This window comes from Cervus canadensis, chromosome 2 (assembly GCF_019320065.1).
Source record: "Cervus canadensis isolate Bull #8, Minnesota chromosome 2, ASM1932006v1, whole genome shotgun sequence".
NCBI lineage: Eukaryota > Metazoa > Chordata > Mammalia > Artiodactyla > Cervidae > Cervus > Cervus canadensis.
Genome location: NC_057387.1, coordinates 70,978,481 through 70,998,266, shown reverse-complemented (window position 1 = coordinate 70,998,266; position 19,786 = coordinate 70,978,481). Strand labels below are relative to the sequence as shown.

The 19,786-nt window shown below is 36.0% G+C and overlaps 1 protein-coding gene across 8 annotated transcripts in view; it reads left to right on the top strand.

The window, feature by feature from the left end:
• The window catches only part of SRSF11 (serine and arginine rich splicing factor 11), a 49,723-nt gene extending 30,320 nt beyond the window's left edge, over window positions 1-19,403 (top strand). For 3 of the 8 annotated variants that reach the window (XM_043460988.1, XM_043460993.1, XM_043460996.1), the window contains 6 exons: window positions 3,447-3,528; window positions 10,488-10,619; window positions 12,501-12,590; window positions 17,286-17,402; window positions 17,774-17,912; window positions 18,017-19,403. In XM_043460988.1, coding sequence (XP_043316923.1) covers window positions 3,447-3,528; window positions 10,488-10,619; window positions 12,501-12,590; window positions 17,286-17,402; window positions 17,774-17,912; window positions 18,017-18,214 — 758 coding nt within the window. In that variant the 3' untranslated portion in view covers window positions 18,215-19,403. The remainder of the gene's footprint in view (window positions 1-3,446; window positions 3,529-10,487; window positions 10,620-12,500; window positions 12,591-17,285; window positions 17,403-17,773; window positions 17,913-18,016) is intronic. The other 5 variants (XM_043460991.1, XM_043460992.1, XM_043460990.1 and 2 more) reach the window with 3 other exon arrangements.
• Window positions 19,404-19,786: the final 383 nt, after the last annotated feature.

The following is a 19,786-nucleotide window of genomic DNA, read 5'->3' as shown; positions in this document are numbered from 1 at the left end:
CCTTACAAATAGCTGTGAAAAGAAGAGAAGCGGGAAAAAAAGGAGAAAAGGAAAGATATTCCCATTTGAATGCAGAGTTCCAAAGAATAGCAAGGAGAGATAAAGCCTTCCTCAGCAATCAATGCAAAGAAATAGAGGAAAACAACAGAAAAGGAAAGACTAGAGATCTCTTCAAGAAAATTAGAGATATCAAGGGAATATTTCATGCAAAGATGGGCTCAGTAAAGGTCAGAAAAGGTATGGACCTAACAGAAGCAGAAAATATTAAGAAGAGGTGGCAAGAATACACAGAACTGTACAAAAAAGATCTTCACGATGCAGATAATCACGATGGTGTGATCATTCATCTAAAGCCAGACATCCTGGAATGTGAAGTCAAGTGGGCCTTAGAAAGCATCACTATGAACAAAGCTAGTGGAGGTGATGGAATTCCAGTTGAGCTATTTCAAATCCTAAAAGATGATGCTGTGAAAGTGCTGCACTCAATATGTCAGCAAATTTGGAAAACTCAGCAGTGGCCACAGGACTGGAAAAGGTCAGTTTTCATTCCAATCCCTAAGAAAGGCAATGCCAAAGAATGCTCAAACTATTGCACAATTGCACTCATCTCACACTCTGGTAAAGTAATGCTCAAAATTCTCCAAGCCAGGCTTCAGCAATACGTGAACCGTGAACTTCCAGATGCTCAAGCTGGTTTTAGAAAAGGCAGAGGAACCAGAGATCAAATTGCCAACATCCGCTGGATCATCAAAAAAGCAAGAGAGTTCCAGAAAAACATATATTTCTGCTTTATTGACTATGCCAATGCCTTTGACTGTGTGGATCACAATAAACTGTGGAAAATTCTGAAAGAGATAGGCATACCAGACCACCTGAGCTGCCTCTTGAGAAACCTATATGCAGGTCAGGAAGCAACAGTTAGAACTGTATATAAAACAACAGACTGATTCCAAATAGGAGGAGTATGTCAAGTCTGTATATTGTCACCCTGCTTATTTAACATATGCAGAATGCATCATGAGAAACACTGGGCCGGAGGAAGCACAAGCTGGAATCAAGATTGCTGGGAGAAGTATCAATCACCTCAGATATGCAGATGACACCACCCTTATGGTAGAAAGTGAAGAAGAACTAAAGAGCTTCTTGATGAAAGTGAAAGAGAAAAAGTTGGCTTAAAGCTCAACATTCAGAAAACTAAAATCATGGCAGCCAGTCCCATCACTTCATAGGAAATAGATGGGGAAAAACAGTGGCTCACTTTATGTTTTGGGGCTCCAAAATCACTGCCGATGGTGAATGCAACCATGAAATTAAAAGACACTTACTCCTTGGAAGGAAAGTTATGAACAACCTAGGCAGCATATTTAAAAGCAGAGACATTACTTTGTCAACAAAGGTCTGTCTAGTCAAGGCTATGGTTTTTCCAGTAGTCATGTATGGATGTGAGAGTTGGACTGTAAAGAAAGCTGAGCACCGAATAATTGATGCTTTTGAACTGTGGTGTTGGAGAAGACTCTTGAGAGTCCCTTGAACTGTAAGGAAATACAACCAGTCCATCCTAAAGGAGATCAGTCTGGATGTTCATCGGAAGGACTGATGCTGAAGCTGAAACTCCAATACTTTGGCCACCTGATGCGAAGAGCTGACTCATTGGAAAAGACCCTAATGCTGGGAAGGATTGGGGGCAGGAGGTGAAGGGGATGACAGAGGATGAAATGGTTAGATGGCATCACCGATTCAATGGACATGAATTTGGGTAAACTCCAGGAGTTGGTGATGGACAGGGAGGCCTGCTGTGCTGTGGTTCATGGGGTCACAAAGAGTCGGACACGACTGAGCAACTGAACTGAACTGAAGTTGGGGTAGCCTGATATATAGTCTATTTGACCAAGAAAGCCTAATGTTCTTCTATACACACCATTTGTTTAAAGAAAAGGAAATAGATTATTCTTTGCAGATTGTCTTTTTGTGATGAGATGAATGGTTGTCCCATTTTCTGTACATGTGTATTTGGATCTTTGGTCCTGACTTTTTTTTTTTGTTATAAACAATGCTTTATTCATTTTCTTCATTCCTGTTCTTAATGGGATGGTTTTTGTGTATGGTATTAGACAAATAATTATAAAGTATAATGGATAATACCAAATGCTTTCTTTTTTTTTTTTAAATACCAAATGCTTTCTGTGTATTGTCTCATTTAACCAAGTTATTAAATAATTAACCCAGGGTCAGATGGCAAGCAGTTTATATAGATAACTATACAGATATAGTTTATATAGATAAGCAGTTTATATAGATCCAGTTATCTATCTATATATGGAGAGAGATGGATATAGATATATATAACTCCAAAACCAGAACACCATTTCTGTTTTCATTGGAAACTCATAACTAAAATGATTAGAAACAACTTCTTTATGAAATTTTTTTTGCTGCACGAATTTTTGTTAATTTATAAGTTGAATTCTATTAATGAAATAATAGAAATGTAAAAGAGGAACTCACTCATTCTCACTTTGTGTAAGCAGGCTAAGTCACCTGTTATGTCTGACTCTTGTAACCCTGTGGACTATGTCTCACCAGGCTACTCTGTCCATGGGATTCTCCAGGCAAGAATACTGTAGTGGGTTGCCATGCCCTGCCCCAGGGGATCTTCCTGACCCAGTGTAGCTGCTGCATTGCAAATGAATACTTGACTCTCAGTCACCGGCGCTAGCGCAGCATTCTCACTTTGGATGATAGTCCATATGTAAAGAATGCAATGGCTGTATTTCTCCTCATTCGGTCCTTTGTTAAAGGAATTTATGTGTTATTTTAAACTACTAAATGGTAACAGATCATTCTTGCTCTGCTCATAAACTTACACAGTGTTGAAAAGGAGTGCAAAAGTGGAACAGAAAGATTAAAAAGAGAGCTGGTTTAGTTAGTTTCTATCCCAGAAGTAAAGAAATGAGTGATTGATGAGACATATCTAGGAAAGGAGCATAGAGCTAAGTGATGACTAAAAAGGAACATTTCGCTGTTCCAAGAATTTTAAATGTTTATCTTATGTTTTTTATTATAAATATAAACATTTTACACTTAAGTACAGTTTGGGGAGGTGTTATTAATACATGAATATGTACAGAGTAGAGTTTTAATCTGGGTGAATTGTAGCTATGTTTGGGGAAGGAGAACCTAAGGAATGCAAAAAGGATTCATGATTTAGAAACCTGTAAAGAGTAAAGAATGAGAAAGGTAGTTATTTTCATAGATTGTTTTATGGATGACACTTCATAGCTTCAGAAACCTTTAGCTACCTGAATTTAAGGATCATATATCAAACCTGAAAATTAGGGTAATAAACTCTTAGAGTAACTCCTAAATGGAAATAATCTTTTTGCAAATGGGAATAGTCTTTTTGCTTAATGATTTCTATATCCAGATTCCTTTTCATTTAAATCCAGATAAGAAAGAAGAAAAACGAAGGCACTCAAGGTCAAGATCACGTTCTAGGAGGAGGAGGACTCCCTCATCTTCCAGGCACAGGTAATTAGATTGATTGCTATTTGGTAGTAAGTTCTTCCTTAGACAAAGATTATTTCCCTATGTCACATATGCTGTTAACCTAATTAGCTCATGGTTGCAGTGGTTTTGATAACTACTGCTATTTGCAGCGTATGTGAATTACTGTTCACAGGTATATAAATAGAGAAAAGATGGTAGATAGTTTAAAATCCCCCCAAAAATCCAAGGATAGGAAGAAGCCACTGGAATTTGAGCACTAAAATGAATTAGTACTCTGGAAAGGACACTGAACTTGAAACTTTCGACTTGAATTCTAGTTCTGATATTTCACTAGACTCCTGACTTGTAACATGGAATGGAGAGTTGTTATGCAACCTTAGCTTACCCATCTAAAGCTTGAATATTTGCAGATGACGTGTTTTGAGATTGCTCTTTGTATTACTGGATAAACTACATGATGCTAACTATTATTCTTTATCCTACCTAGAGTAAGTCTCTGCAGGGTAAAGGACCAGTGTATTCTCCTTCTCACATGACATAGTTGTGTAGATTTGTAAGGATCTTTCTAGACCATTGACTCTCAAACTTGCTGATACTAGGACCTCTGTACTCATAAAAAATATAAGAACTCCAATGAGCTTTTTTGTTTATGTGGTTTGAAACCATCATTTGAAATAATAATGAATATTGAAACCCATTCATATTAACTTAGCTTTGAAACAAAGCTTTTCCCCAAAAAATTAAAAGAGTGGCTTTGTTTACATCTTACATCTTTGCAAATTTCTTTAACATTTAGCTTAATAGAAGATGTATAGGATTCTGAATTCAGCTTATTATTGTATATTTTGGTTAATATATATACAAAATCTTGACTTGGCACAAATATTTAGTGAGAAGAGGGAAAAGTAATTTTATAGTCTTTTCAGGTAATTGGAAGTAGTATTCTTTGATATAATACCAAAATATGTAAAATCTGTTGATCTTTATTATACTTTGAGTGAATAGTTTCACCAGGCATCCTTTTGTACAGTTACGCATTTGGAAAATGATTGATTGCATTATGCAAATTTTCAAATGTTGACACTTTTTTACACAAAAGATGACTTGGTAGTATCACCATACATCTTACCAGTAAACCCTTTTAAAATGTTGGAAGCTGTCAGGTTCACAAAGGTGGGTTTAAGTTTTCCAAAGTTTAATTTTCTCCTGAAAGCTCAGATTTTATTATTGGCAACAATTTTTTTTCATTGAAATGATAAACAATTCATTTTTCATGAAAGTGTCTACCAGATACCCAAGTCTGAACAGCCATGGTTTGTCAGTTCTTTCAAGTTAAGATGTTTCATGGCAAAAGCAATTAGGTAAGCTCACACTCAATCACACAAGTGTCTTCCTTGACAGTCACTGAACTTAAAAGTATCAGAAATGATTTATGCATACTGCTCATTTCATTGCACAGATTGTTGCTGAAGAGACCAGATTTAACATTTCTAGTCAATAATGATACTACTTTAACAGTACTCAAGGAATTAAGATTTAATAAATAGTTTTTACTGGCTCTATCAAAGACGTCCTTGGTGAAAATGGCAGGATTTTCACTACAGAATCTTCACTGCAGATGCAGTAAATAACAGGTTCAGTTGCCACTATCTTGATTTGTAGTGAGGAGATGCTTTTGCACCATTGGTACAAATGTCAAAGTGGCAAAGGCAAGTATTACCTTGTTATGATTCTGGGGTGGGTAATTGACCTTATAGCTCCCATAGCATTGTTAAGTTATTTCTTAGACTGTGCCTTAGTCCATTTGACTGCTATAATAGGATACCGTAGACTGGGTGGCTTATAAACAATAGAAATTTACTTATGACTATTCTGGAAACTGGGAAATTCAAGATCAAGGTGTCAGAAAATTTGCTGTCTGGTGAGGACCTACTTCCTCATTTATATTGATGGTTTCCTATATCTTCACTGTGACCTCACATAGAAGGATGGACCAGGGGTGGGGTATCTCAGATTTATTTTTTTTATTTTTAATAATTTTATTTATTTATTTTTGAGTGTGCTGGGTCTTGGTTGCTCTGCAAGCTTTTAGCTAGTTGTGGTAAGTGGGGCTACTCTGTGGTTACGGTGTTTGGGCTTCTCATTGCAATGGCTTTTCTTGTCACGGAGCACAGGCTGTAGCACGCTCGGGCTTCAGTCGTCAGGGCACATGACCTCAGTAGTACTGGCTTAGTTCCTCCGTGGCATGTGCAGTGTTCATGGACCAGGGATGGAACCCCTGGTCCTGCATTGGCAGGTGGATTCTTTGCCACTGAGCCACCAGAGAAGCTCCCTCTGAGACGTCTTTCATAAACACATTCATCCTGTTCATGAAAGCTGGGCCTTCATAACCTAGTCACCCCAAAGGCTCCTACCTCATGACATGATCACATTGGATATTTGGTTTCCTGTAAGAATTCTGGGAGGGCACAGAGTTGCAATCTGTAGCAGAGTGTTACAGGGTGGTCCTGTCTGCTGTGTCTGTCATCCACCTTCACCCCAGTCCATTTCGTGCTGAAAGATTTTGCCTTTCAAAAACCTAAATCTAGAACATCTGAGGGCTCCACTGAACCTTTAGACGTTCCCTATTGCCTTAATAAGATGACACACAAAACCTTAGTATTCGTCTTAATCTTTCCACATTTAACATTTGCCACTCCAAAACTGCAAACTTAGTTATTATATTTGTGATGGTACTCTGTGATTAGTGATCATTGATGTTACTGTTGCAAAAAGATTATGGCTCACTGAAGGCTCAGGTGATGTTTAGCAGTTGAGCAACAATATTTTTTTAATGTATGTACAATGTTTTTTAGCCATAATGTTATTGCATACTTCACAGACTATAGTGTAAACATAACTTTAAGTGTACTGGGAAACCAAAAATTCATTGTGACATACTATTACTGTGATATCTTTATTGCAGTGGTCTGGGAGCAAGCTCTATCTCTGAGCTGTGCCTATACTTAGAATACTAACTTTCCAGGACAAGTGCTTTCATGGCTTTGTTTAATACTTAAAAAGACTTAAAAAGGAGAACTTACATCTTTTGTATATACGAGTTACATGCTGAGCCTTTCAGATATTAATTTTAATTATGACCATGAGAGAAAAGTCCTTTGGAACACTTGTGGTAACACATCATAGCAGAAAGATAGTTATAAATTGTAGTATTTTAAGCATCTTGACATATAAAATGACCATTACTTTTAATATGCTTTTTACTTATATATAAATAGTAATTAATAATAGATAATAATAATTGTTGTTCAATTGCTCAGTTGTATGCAACTCTCTGTGACCCCATGGATTGCAGCACGCAAGCTTTCCCTGTCCTTCACTCTCTCCCAGAGTTTGCTCAGACTCTTGTTCATTGAGTCGGTGATGCCATCCAACCGTCTCATCCTCTGTCGGCCCTTTCTTGTCCTGCCTTCAATCTTTCCCAGCCTCAGGGTCTTTTCCAGTGAGTCAGCTCTTCTCATCAGCTGGCAAAAGTATTGAAGCTCCAGCATCAGTCCTTCCAGTGAATATTCAGGGTTGATTTCCTTTGGGACTGACTAGTTTGATCTCCTTGCAGTCCAAGGAACTCTTTAAGAGTCTTGTCCAGCACCACAGCTCAAAAGCATTAATTCTTTGGCATTTAACCTTTATGGTCCAACTCTCACATGCATACATGTCTACAGGAAAAACCATAGCTTTGCCTATGCAGACCTTTGTCGGTGAAATGATGTCTCTGCTTTTGAATATACTGTCTGAAAAAGTTAAAGTGTAGTCGCTCAGTCATGTCCGACTCTTTATGACCCCATGGACTGTAGCCTACCAGGCTCCTCCTTCCGTCTGTGGGCTTTTCCAGGCAAGGGTACTAGAGTGGGTTGCCATTTCCTTCTCCAGGGGGATCTTCCCAACCCAGGGATCAAACCTGGGTCTCCCAAATTGTAGGCAGATGCTTTTACCATCTGAGCTACTAGGGAAGTCAGTGGTTTGTCATTGCTTTTCTTCCAAGGAACAAGAGTCCTTGAATTTCATGGCTCCAGGCACTGTCCACAGTGATTTTGGAGCTCAAGAGAATAAAATCTGTTTCCATATTTTCCCCATCTATTTGTCAAGAATTGATGACACCAGATGCCATGATCTTCGTTTTTTTGAATGTTGAGTTTTAAGCCCGCTTTTTCACTCTCCTCTTGCACCTTCATCAAGAGGCTCTTTAGTTTCTCTTCACTTTCTGCCATTAGGGTGGTATCATCTGTGAATCTGAGGTTGTTGATACTTCTCCTGGCAATCTTGATTCCAGCTTGTGAGTCATGTAACCCAGCATGAAGTACTCTGCACGTAAGTTAAATAAGCAGGGGACAGTATACAGCCTTGACGTACTACTTACCCAGTTTTCAGCCAGTCTATTGTTCCGTGTCCATTTCTAACTGTTCCTTCTTGACCTAGATACAGTTTTCTTGGGAAGCAGGTAAGGAGATCTGGTATTCCTATCTCTTTAAGAACTTTCCACAGTTTGTTGTGATCTGTACAGTCAGGAGGCTTCAGCGTAGTCAATGAGGCAGAATTAGTAATTTTTCTGAAATTCCCTTGCTTTTTCTATGATCCTACAGATGTTGACCATTTGATCTCTTGTTCCTCTGCCTTTTCTAAATCTCACTTGTACATGTGAAATTTCTTGGTTCATGTACTGTTGAAGCCTGGCTTGAAGGATTGTGAGCATTACCCTGCTAACTTGTGAAATGAGCACAGTTGTACATTAGTATGAACATTTTTGGGCATTGCCTTTCTTTGGGATTGGAATGAAAACTGACCTTTTCCAGTCCTGTGACCGACCATTGCTGAGTTTTCCAAATTTGATGGCACTATCTTTTATGATTTGAAGTATCTCAGCTGGAATTCGATCACCTCCACTAGCTTTGTTATATAAATGGTAATCTTTATATTTCTCTAATGTTAAAAGCTTATATGAACTGAATGTTGAAGTGACTGCAGTGCAGTGCTGTTGAAAAATAACTGTTTCAGGACCTTATAGTAAACTGATAGGTGTAATACTTCTGCTTATTAGATTTTTTAAATCTTTATATTATTAATCACTTCATTTAGAAGGAAACACGTGAGGATGCATTTATAATTTTTTACAGCCATTTTTTTATACATTAGAAGTAAGGTAAATGTGTTACATAGTTTTGCTAAAATGATTGTTAAGTTTAATTTTTTTTAAAGCCAAATTTCTCAAAAGATGAACAGTAGCTAATTCAAACAGCATCGATTTTGGTTTTCCATAATTTTTTTTTTAATTCTTCATAAGAAAGTGATGGTTCTGATAATTCTAGAGGGTCAGTGTTTCCCTCAAAATACATTAGTAGTACCTTTCATTACACAATATAGTAGTTGTTGCTCAAGGGCACAGTTGGTGAATAAGGGAGACATATATACCCCTATCCTTATGGAGCTTAAAGAAAGGTAGGTAAGCATTACATGAAAATTTCCTGGGATATAGACATGTTATTGAGAGGGATTGTTTAGTTTCAGATATGGTCAAAAATAAGTGATGTACAAAATACAGTTACTTAATTTGATGAGATGTTACTCCTAATGGGTTTTGAAACAGCTGTTCTAGAGAATGATGGCAACACTATGGTAGCGTAGCAATAAGAGCAGAGGGAGTCAGTATTTAATTTACATGTCTACACTAAGGTGCTGAGCTGGATTGTATAATTTTCCTTAAATTACAACTATTCTATGATGTAGGTGCTGTTTTTTTTTTTTGCTGAAGTAATAGGCTCAGGTTGAATAATGAATACTTTTATTAACTGACTTTAAAAGGGAGATTTGAACACAAATCTTTTGCATTACTAAAATGTCTATCCTTTGGCACTCTGAAAATAATGAAAACAAAAAGTTTAAATTGTATTTGAAGTTTTCCATGGAAAGAGGTTGACTGGTTCACTAAAAGCTAAATGACCAAGCCTAAGCAAAGAACTGCCATTTGCTTTCAATTTTTCTTTAAAATAGGAAGGAGTAGAATGGGGAAAAGGATCAATGACAAATCAAAAGGTTAATTGCACTTAACCTTTTAGAGAAAACATGGGAAGTGGAGGTGATTAATGCAGTAGGCGCAGAGAAACATGTATTACATGGCAGGAAAGAGATGGTCATACATTATTGAGGACACATGAGAGTGAAAAGCACAGTTTATACTGAGTTGCGTATTTCTGTATCTGGCCTGCATTACTTGTATCCGTTAAGCTGCAAATTAAAGAAGAGGAATGTGTATCAGAGAACAGCAATTAGAAATCATAGAAACCAATACAGTTTGTGGTTTCCTTTTGAAATACTGAAGTGGGTTACTATGCCCATTCTCCAGGGATCTTCCTAGCTCTTAAGTCTCCTGCTTTGGCAGGTGAGTTCTTTACCACTAGTGCCTCCTGGCAAGCCCAAATGGGAGTAATAGTAGTATATACTGTTACTAGGTTTATTATGAAAGTAAACGAGTGAATATTGATAAAGCATGTAATGGGCATAAGTAAGTATTTGATAAGTAGCAGATGGATTTAACTTATAATAGTGAGGAATAAAATTAGGTATATTCTAAAATGCTGTGTAATTATGAAGTGTTGCAAATGAGTCATATTTTTTATTTTCCTTCATTTTCTAGCAATATTTTTAAGTTTGGAGTTGTAGTTTCAGTGGGCAAAGTAGGATTGGTTTGACAGGTTGAACAAAAGATTAAAAGGTGAGAAATTCCATGTGTTAAAAGGTATTTTCTAACTTCTGGGATATCAGATGTTGTGTGGAATAAATAAATAATGGCAGAAAATTACCCTCACTTACTGATGGCTAGCCAACATGTCTGAATCTTTGGTCCTACACTTAATATGAAATAATCAAAAGTAGAGCTAGTCTTTTTAGGTTTATATACATATATCTGCTTCCTTTTACTTTATAAGGCGGTCAAGAAGCAGATCAAGAAGGCGATCACATTCTAAGTCAAGGAGTAGACGACGATCCAAAAGTCCAAGACGGAGAAGATCTCATTCCAGAGAGAGGGGTAGAAGGTCAAGGAGCACGTCAAAAAACAGGTACAGTAGAAAACTGTTAATAATGAGTGAGTAAAATTTCTCTGTAGTAGGAATTCTGGCTATTTCTACTGCCTTTTTTCATTTCGTCTTTTCCATTCAACCATTGATAAGAATTTTGTGTTTCCAGCAACATCTTGATATGCCAGAGATTTTGGCAAACAGTCATGCCTTCTTAATTCTTCTTTATATATCTCGTCATGAGCAGCTTTTCAGTATGAATTGGCATTGCTATACTTGTGACACTGAACCATACTTAAGAGTCTAATCCCGTGATTTGGGGCCAGTGAGGAAGTAAAGTGAGGATTCACTGAAAACCAAAGTATCCACACCTTAACATTGTATTTTGACTTAAACATTCATTCAGTAATTTGTTTTTCATACAGGGACAAACCCTTTGAAATTAGTAGGCCTAGTCTTGAGTAATAGATACAAAATCACTTTCTTTTTGTTTAAACCACCTTTAAAGTATCAAGAACTCTGTTACTTGAAAGTACTTAGATTTTTTCCCTCCATTTTTAGCTGTCACACAGTATAATCTTGTAACACTTATTTTCTTAAACTGCTCTTTTATCTCTTTCTAAAATATTTACCTTAATTTTCTAGAAACAGCCCTATGTTTTATACTTTACCCATTTATGTATTTAATTATGTGATTAAAAGTAGTAAGAATCACAGCAAAGCAACAAAATTTATTTATTTATTTTTTCAAAATTTATTCTTGGTAAGCATATAACTTAACCTGGGACTTGGGTTTTGTGATAGCTTTACTGCATATTCAGCCTCTGCTAAGACTTTTAATCATGTTAGAGCTAGTCATCTCTTAATTCAGTCACTCAAACAAGCTTACTTAATGAACCATCTCTTATACAAAGAGCGATTAGGCATTCCTTCCCTTAAGGAAGTTTATCTAGATGGGGAGAAATTAATGTAATTACCAAGGAAGGACCATTGTTAGGGATGTTGGAAGAGATTTATTGAGAGGTGACTTGAGTATTCTGATAGATTTGACTGGACTCAGGAGTGTGATTTCTGATAGAGAATACTTACAGGGTTAGCATGAATTCTTGAAATAAGGAGTATGTTGGTATAGAAGGACCAGGAAATGAGGTCAGGACAGTTGAGACAGATCACACTTTATGTGTGATTTGGCTTTATTGTTCACACTAAGGAGTTTACAACTGATCCTGAAGTCAGTGGGAATTAATTGAAAAGTGATGAGCAGAGAATTAATATTTTCAGATATGTACTTTGAAAGATTTCTGATAAAGGGGTATAATATGAATTTGTGAAAAACATGACTGGGACCACTTAAGGGACCATTTAAGTAATATTGGAATTAGATAATGAACACTTGACTGAATAGAGAATATAACTGATGGAGCAGAGTGAGCAAAGATGGGAGGGAATGAAATAGAGAATATAGGGTGGAATTAGTTTAGAACAACTAAAGTGATACTTCAGTCTCTAAAGTTATAAAATAGTTGAAAATAGGTGTGTGTTTATGAGTATAAGGGTATAAAAGACATTATATATGTGTAATGAATAAAAGTGCTGTGGGGAATAAAAATAAGCTTAGAAAAATCTGTAAAAAGATTTAGAGTTGAGGTATGATTGTAGTACCAGTCCATTATGATTTTTTTTCCTAATAGTATTGAGTAGCCCAGAATATATAATAGGGCAAAAATTAGAAGGTTGGCTTCATTCATGATAGATGTTTACATCAGGTGTGTGCTTTGAAAGAATAACTTAAAAGTTTTTATCAGAATACCATATTTTAAGAATGAGATTCCATTTCGTTGTACTTTTGTTTTTAATTTGTATATATATTTTCTCTACTAACTGAATCTTTTAACACAGTAATAAATTGTGTTCATTTATTAGAGACAAAAAGAAAGAAGACAAAGAAAAAAAACGTTCCAAAACACCACCAAAAAGTTATAGCACAGCCAGACGTTCCAGAAGTGCTAGCAGGTAGGGTGGCATTATGAATTCTTGGTGTTATTTTTTAAACTTTGTTTGCAGACTCATTAGGCTATGAACGTGAAATGTTTTCCAGTACAGAACTACATACTTTAATGGTGACATTTTCTAAAGGCAATCTGTGAAGAATAAGTTTTCAATTAACTCTTTATGGTATAGAGTTCATTTACAATAACATGGAATTCAACAGAGGTCAGTTTTTTGTTTGTTCTATGCATTTCATATCCTAATTTGAACTGTTTGTGTGTTTTTTTCCCCCCAAGCATTTAATGGCTAAAGTATACTGCATTATATCACATTAGATTCATTTTATTACATGTTAATACTCAAAATAGTTTTTTTTTTTTCCATACATAATGGTTTGTTGATAAAATAATTGGAGGCAAGGCAAGTTCTAGTTTGTGTCATTCTTAGAGTAGTTAACCTGCTATGGTGAAGATTTAGCATTGTAAACTTTCAGAAAATGTATTTTTCATACTTAAACATGGCATTCATGTGATGGTAGAAAGGACTACCATGGTAGAAAGAAAATGGAGCCATACTTAAACTCCATTTTCTCTTATCTTGTTTACACATTTTACTACAGTGTTTGTTTTCTTAATCTTGATTATTTAAATTCACCTCAGGGCTCAAACTGTCTATAAAAATTAACTTAAAATGGATAAAACACTTAAACATAAAAGCCAAAACTAAAAAGCTCTTAGAAAAAAACATGTAAGTTAACCTTCATGACCTGGAATTTGTCAGTGGTTCTCTACATATGACAAAAGTCGTAAGCAACAAAAGAGAAATAGACAAGTTTGAGGATAATAAAAACTGAAGACTTTTTGTTTCGAAGAACACTGTTAAAGACAGCCCTCAGAGTGCTAGAAAAATGTTTCCAATAATGGACTTCTATCTAGAATATATTAAAAAAACTTAAAACTCAGTCATAGAAAGAATGTAAAATTGTGCAGCTGCATTGGAAAAACAGGCTGGCAATTCCTACAGACATTAAATTTAAGAGCTCTTTAACACAGCAGTTTTTTGTTCCCAGCGATATGCCCAAGAGAAACAAAAACATGTCAGCACAAAAACTTAGACATGAATGTTCTTGGCAGCTTTATTCATAACCAAGAAGTCAACCCAAATATCCACTTAACATGGGTAAACAAAGTTGTACCCTCATACAACAGATTATTATTCATCTGTAAAAAGGAACCAAAGTAATGATAGTACAATATGAAGGAGCCTTGAAAACATGCCATGTTAAAGAGCTAGTCACAGCAGACCACACATTGTATGATTTCATTCATATGAAATTTACAGAATGGATGAATCTATAAAGTAGATTAGTGGTTGGAGTATGATAGCTAAAGACATGGGGTCTCTTCAGGGTGTTGAAAATTGTCTTTTTTAAAATTTTATGTATATATAAAGAAAGTGAAACCAGATATAAGTGCTGAAGGAATACCAAAATAGGTCTAAGGTGGCAAAGGGGCATAAAAGATGAGATGTGCAGTATGTATTCTATTACCTTAAAAACTGGAGGCATATATTATTTGTTTCTTCATTTAATGGACTTGCTCATAAGTGCCTTCCTTGCTTAATTATTGAATCGTTCTTCTTTTATCATTTCTGGCTGCACTGGGTCTTTGTTGCTGTGCACAGGCTCTCGGGTGCAGCAGGCAGTAGCTGCTCTGGTTGCTCTGTGTGGGCTTCTTGCCTTGGAGCGCACGGGCTCTGGGGGCACCGGCTTCGGTCGTGGTGGATGTGAGCTCGAGAGCTCAGGTGCCATCCCTGTGGCACAAGGGCTCCGCTGCCCCGTGGCACGTGGGATTCTTCCAGGCCAGGATTGAAGCCGTGTTCCCTGCATTGGCAGGCAGACTCCCAACCAGTGGACCACCAGGGAAATCCTGAATCATTCTTAAATTATGGCATATTTATACATTTTTAATGAATACCTACTAACATGTTTGCAGCTGTCATACAGTCTATTATAGGTCACAGAAATAAAACTTTTTAAAGCCCATCTTTTCTAAGGAATATGGAATGTTTGTTACACAAAGCAGTATGAGAAAGTGTTAGGTATACAACCCTGACAAGCTTAATAAATACTTGAAGGGAAAGTTCTGCGTAATGTTTCCAGGACAGGGTCACAGACAACTTGTGGTTTTTGTTCTTTAAAGCTTCGAAGGCTGCTGAGAGGAAGACAAAGCGTATCGGGCTTAAGTTTTTTGTGTCTAAATCATATATTTTTATTAATGTTTACTATCTTCTTACAGTTATTACAGAATATTGACTCTATTCCCCGTGTCATATAAGACATCCTTGAGTCTATCTTAAACTTAATAGTTGCTTGTCATTAGGTGGGTTTTTAAGTATAGTTGCTATACTATAGCAATTCCCAATTTTTAAAGATTATGCTGTTTATTGTTATAAAATATTGGCTATATTCCTTGTGTTGTAAAATATATCGTAGTAGCTTATTTTACACCTAATAGTTTGTGTCTCTTAATCCTCTACATATAATGTCCCCTGCCTTTCCTCTTCCCAGTGGTAACCACTAGTTTTCTCTCTATCTCTGAGTCTGCTTTTTTGTTATATTCACTAATTTGTTGTATTTTTCAGATTACATGTGTAAGTTATATCCTACAGTATTTGTCTGTCTCTGTCTGACTTATTTCACTTTGCTTAAATGCCCTCCATGTCCATCCATGTTGCTGCAAATGGCACAGTTTCATTCTTTTTTATGGCTTACTAATATTCTGTTGTTTAAATAATAGCAATTTTCTTTATCCATTCTTCTGTTGGTGAACACTTATATAGCTTCTATATCTTGAGAATTATTAAAAAATGGTACTGTGAATATTGGGATTACTTTTCTACCAGCAGTGTAGGAGGGTTCTGTTTTCTTTACACCCTCTCCAGCATTTATTATTTGTACACTTTTTGATGATGGCTGTTCTGACCACTGTGAGGTGATAGATAACTCATTGTAGTTTTGATTTGCACTTCTCTTAATAATTAGCAGTGTTGAGCATCTTCACTTTTGGCCATCCAGATGTCTTCTTTGGTGAAATGTTTAGGTCTTTGGCCCATTTTTGATTGTTTGTTTGATACTGAGCTGTGTAAGCTATTTGTATATTTTGGGGATTAATGCCTTATCAGTCGAATTGTTTGAAAATATTTTCTCCAGTTCTGTAGGTAGTCTGTTTTGTTTTGTTTATGGTTCTTTTGCTGTGCAAAATCTCTAATTAGGTCCCATTTGTGTTTTTTGCTTTTATTTACTTTAGGAGATGGATCCAAAAAAAAATTTTTGCTATGATTTTTGTCAGAGAATGTTCTATTTATCTTTTCCTCCAGTTTTGTAGTATCTGGTCTTATACTTAGGTCTTTAGTCCACTTAATTTTTGGATACGGTATTAAAGACTGTTGTAATTTCTCTCCTTTACACGCAGCTGGTTTTTCTAGCACCACTTACTGAAGAGACTTCTCCATTGTATATTCTAGCCCCCCGACCATAAGTGTGGGTTTACTTCTGCTCTTACTCTGCCTCGTCGACCTGCGTGTCTTGTTCTTGTGCCTGTACCGTACTGTGTTGACTACTGTCGCTTTGTAATACAGTTTGAAGCCAGGGAATGTTCCTCCAGCTCTTGTTTCTTTTTATCAAGATTGTTTCGGCTATTCAAGGTTGTTTTGTTTCCATACAAATTTTTTAATTGTTTGTTCTAATTCTGCAGCAAATGCCATTGGTATTTTGATATGGATTGCATTGAATCTATAGATTACCTTGGGTGGTGTAGTCATTTTAACAGTATTGGTGCTTCCAGTCCAAGAACACAGCTTGTAGAAGCAGAACTTTTTTTAAGTTAATTTAAAGAAGAGGTATATCTTAAAAAGCTAATTGCTTAGAATAGGGATTGGATTAGGGGCGTGGTTTGCTGGACAACAGGAAGTCAGTTTGATCCCAGTTTCCTGATGGCTCAGTGGTAAAGAATCGGCCTGCAGTGCAGGAGAGGTGGATTTGATCCCTGGATGGGGAAGATCCCTTGGAGAAGGAAATGGCAACCCACATCAATATTCTTGCCTGGAAAATCCCATGGATAGAGAAACTTGGTGGGTTTACAGTCCTTGGGTTGCAAAAGAGTCAGACTTAACTTGGCAACTAAACAACCAACACCACTAACTCTAGTTCTCTAAGTTTTACCTAATGATTTAGAAGTAGTTTTGAATTTTATTAGCAACTGCCTTTCATAACAAAACATATTAATCTTTTACATGTTCTGTCCATTGACTGAATCTAAAGCTGGTTTTTTGAATAATAATTTACTTCAGACTTGAATTAGAACCTTTGTTATGAGCTTAACATTTCTGTTTGGGATCTTCCCAACCCAGGGATTGAACCCGGGTCTCCCACATTGCAGGCAGATACTTTACCATCTGAGCCACCTGGGAAGCCCTAACATTTCTGATGTTTTGATGACATAATGTCTTTAAGAATTGCTAGAAATTAGGGTTTTCCTAAGGGCATTAAAGGCACATAGTTTGCCCCACAAAAGTTGCCAACTTTTATTACCCATTTGCTTCTTCAGCTCAAAACAATATTTGAAAATGGAGTTTTCTGTTTCTAGTGGAGTTCCATTGTAGACACATCTGCTATGATGTGCCTGCATTTTTTGAATAACACTGTATTTTAAAGTCTAGTTTGCACATTTGTTGTTCTAGAGAGAGACGACGACGAAGAAGCAGAAGTGGCACAAGATCTCCTAAAAAGCCTAGGTCTCCCAAAAGAAAATTGTCTCGCTCACCATCCCCTAGGAGGTAAGTGTTAATCTTTTATTGGATCTATCCTGTCTTTCAGGAACTGTTCTAGAATTTTTCTTCCTTCTCAGGAATTAAAATACTTAAGAATGTGCTGATACATTCTCTTCATGACTTGAGATTGTTAAAATAAACACTGTTTATAATTGGGCATTTTAGACCTGTAATCAAGTTACAATTGTCTTCCCTATGTTACTTGTATATAGCTTGTGTCCAGTGATTTGAAATTGGATATTTGTTAACCTCCTTATAGCAGTGAATATCAAGCTTACCATCTAAAACAAATTTAAACTTATTGCTATTTAAATAGTGGCAAAAATTCATGAGCATTTTGTTTTAAGCGTCTTGTGAGCATTTTACTGTCATCCTAGACATAAAAAGGAGAAGAAGAAAGATAAAGACAGAGAAAGAAGCAGAGATGAAAGAGAGCGATCCACAAGCAAGAAGAAAAAAAGTAAAGATAAGGAAAAGGAACGGGAAAGAAAATCAGAGAGTGATAAAGATGTAAAAGTATGTTTACAAACTAATTTATTTTGGTGTTTTGGTTGATGTTGATACTTTAAAGAAGTGATTTTCCTGTGAAGACGTTTACTTTTTTATTCTCCTTGGCAAAGCAGGTTACACGGGACTACGATGAAGAGGAACAGGGGTATGACAGCGAGAAGGAGAAAAAGGAGGAGAAGAAACCAGCAGAACCAGGTTCTCCTAAAACAAAAGAATGTTCTGTGGAAAAGGGAACTGGTGATTCACTAAGAGAATCCAAAGTGAATGGGGATGATCATCATGAAGAAGACATGGATATGAGTGACTAAACCATGCCTCTGTGGGAATCTAACTGTGTACATGCATCAGTGTCATTCCTGTGTGATTTCTTAATGCTGTATTTGTTCATCTCAAACCTAGATGTATACAGCTCTGAGTCATAAATGGTTATAAAGCTCCTGATGTTGATATTAGTTATTTACATCCAAAAGCTTTAAGGAAGATGATACAGGGGTAACCAATTCGTGACAGGGTGAAATCTGATTGAGTAACCAAGCAGTTTTACTATTCTGGTGCTGCTTCATAACAAAAATGAAAAGCTGCATGCATCTACAGCGGGCATGGATTGTTTATGTTGTATGAGCTCCTTTATTAAGTAAGTTCACTTATAGTATTTCTAGAATTTGATTCATTGCCGTAATAGACCCATGTAGGGAATGCACTGATTGCATGTTAATTGTGGCAGGAATATCCTAAATGTCATTAAAATCCTTCAACATGATGGATCTACTTATGGTCGTTTGTTGACATGACAAATTAACCTTCTTATAGTTACATCTGGAAATGAGCATTTGAAATAGATAATCCTTTAAGCCTTGTGGCTAAATTTTTGTGGCTTTTGTTTAACTTTGAAAGGTTATATATGCACTAACCTTTTTTGATGGCTATAATTAGGCTTTAATTACAGAAACAAGATTTCAAATGAAACTGTCTTTGGCAGTAAGTAAATAGCATATTTTGAAGTAGAGTTGTATACTTTTTCATAAGGTGTTTGGGAATTTTTTTTCCTAAAATAATTTATTCCACATCTACATCAGTGAAAGCTGTTTTTGCCTATCCTGAAGTCCATCTGTAAAAGAAAGTTAGCTCTTGTCCTGAGTTTGTTTTCCACACTTTTATTAATTTGTTTTAATCTCATTGTTGGAAAAGGGGGATAGTGCATTTTAAATTGACCTTCATATGCTTTTAAATAAGACAAATCTACTTGATAATGTACTTTTTATTTGATCTCAAGTTGTATAAAACCAATAAATTTTGTGTTACTGTTACCGCAGTAGTAATCTTATGCACAGTGATTCCATGTTAAATGCAAAGTAGTTAGGCAGCTGTTTTCTTACAGGAGTTTTCAAGCTTTACTTTTGTGCAGTAAAAACAAAAGTAGGCTACAGTCTGTGCCATGTTGATGTACAGTTTCTGAAATTGTTTTACATGACTTTGATAATAAAACCCTTAAACTTATGTTTATGTTCTGTAAAAACGTACTTGTATTTATTTACATTGTTGAATGTATGACATTTACCTCACTCATTTTACAAATCAAGTTCTTTCCCCTTGCAGACCACATATTTTAATATAGCAGTAAGATGAGATCCATCAGTAGTGATCAGTTGCCATCAGAATTGTCAAAATTAGTTTAATTTCTAAAACAGTCTTTTTAAGTGTAATTTTATTTCTTATATTTTGGGTGTAGGATTTGCGTTGAAGCAATGAACTTTAGGATAAATGATCCCACCTATATCTAGTAAATTTATATTTTTGGTGAATATAAACATAACTTTTCTGGAATAGTATAGAAACTCAATGGTATGTATCTACTGTACAGTACTAAATAGTATATTTAT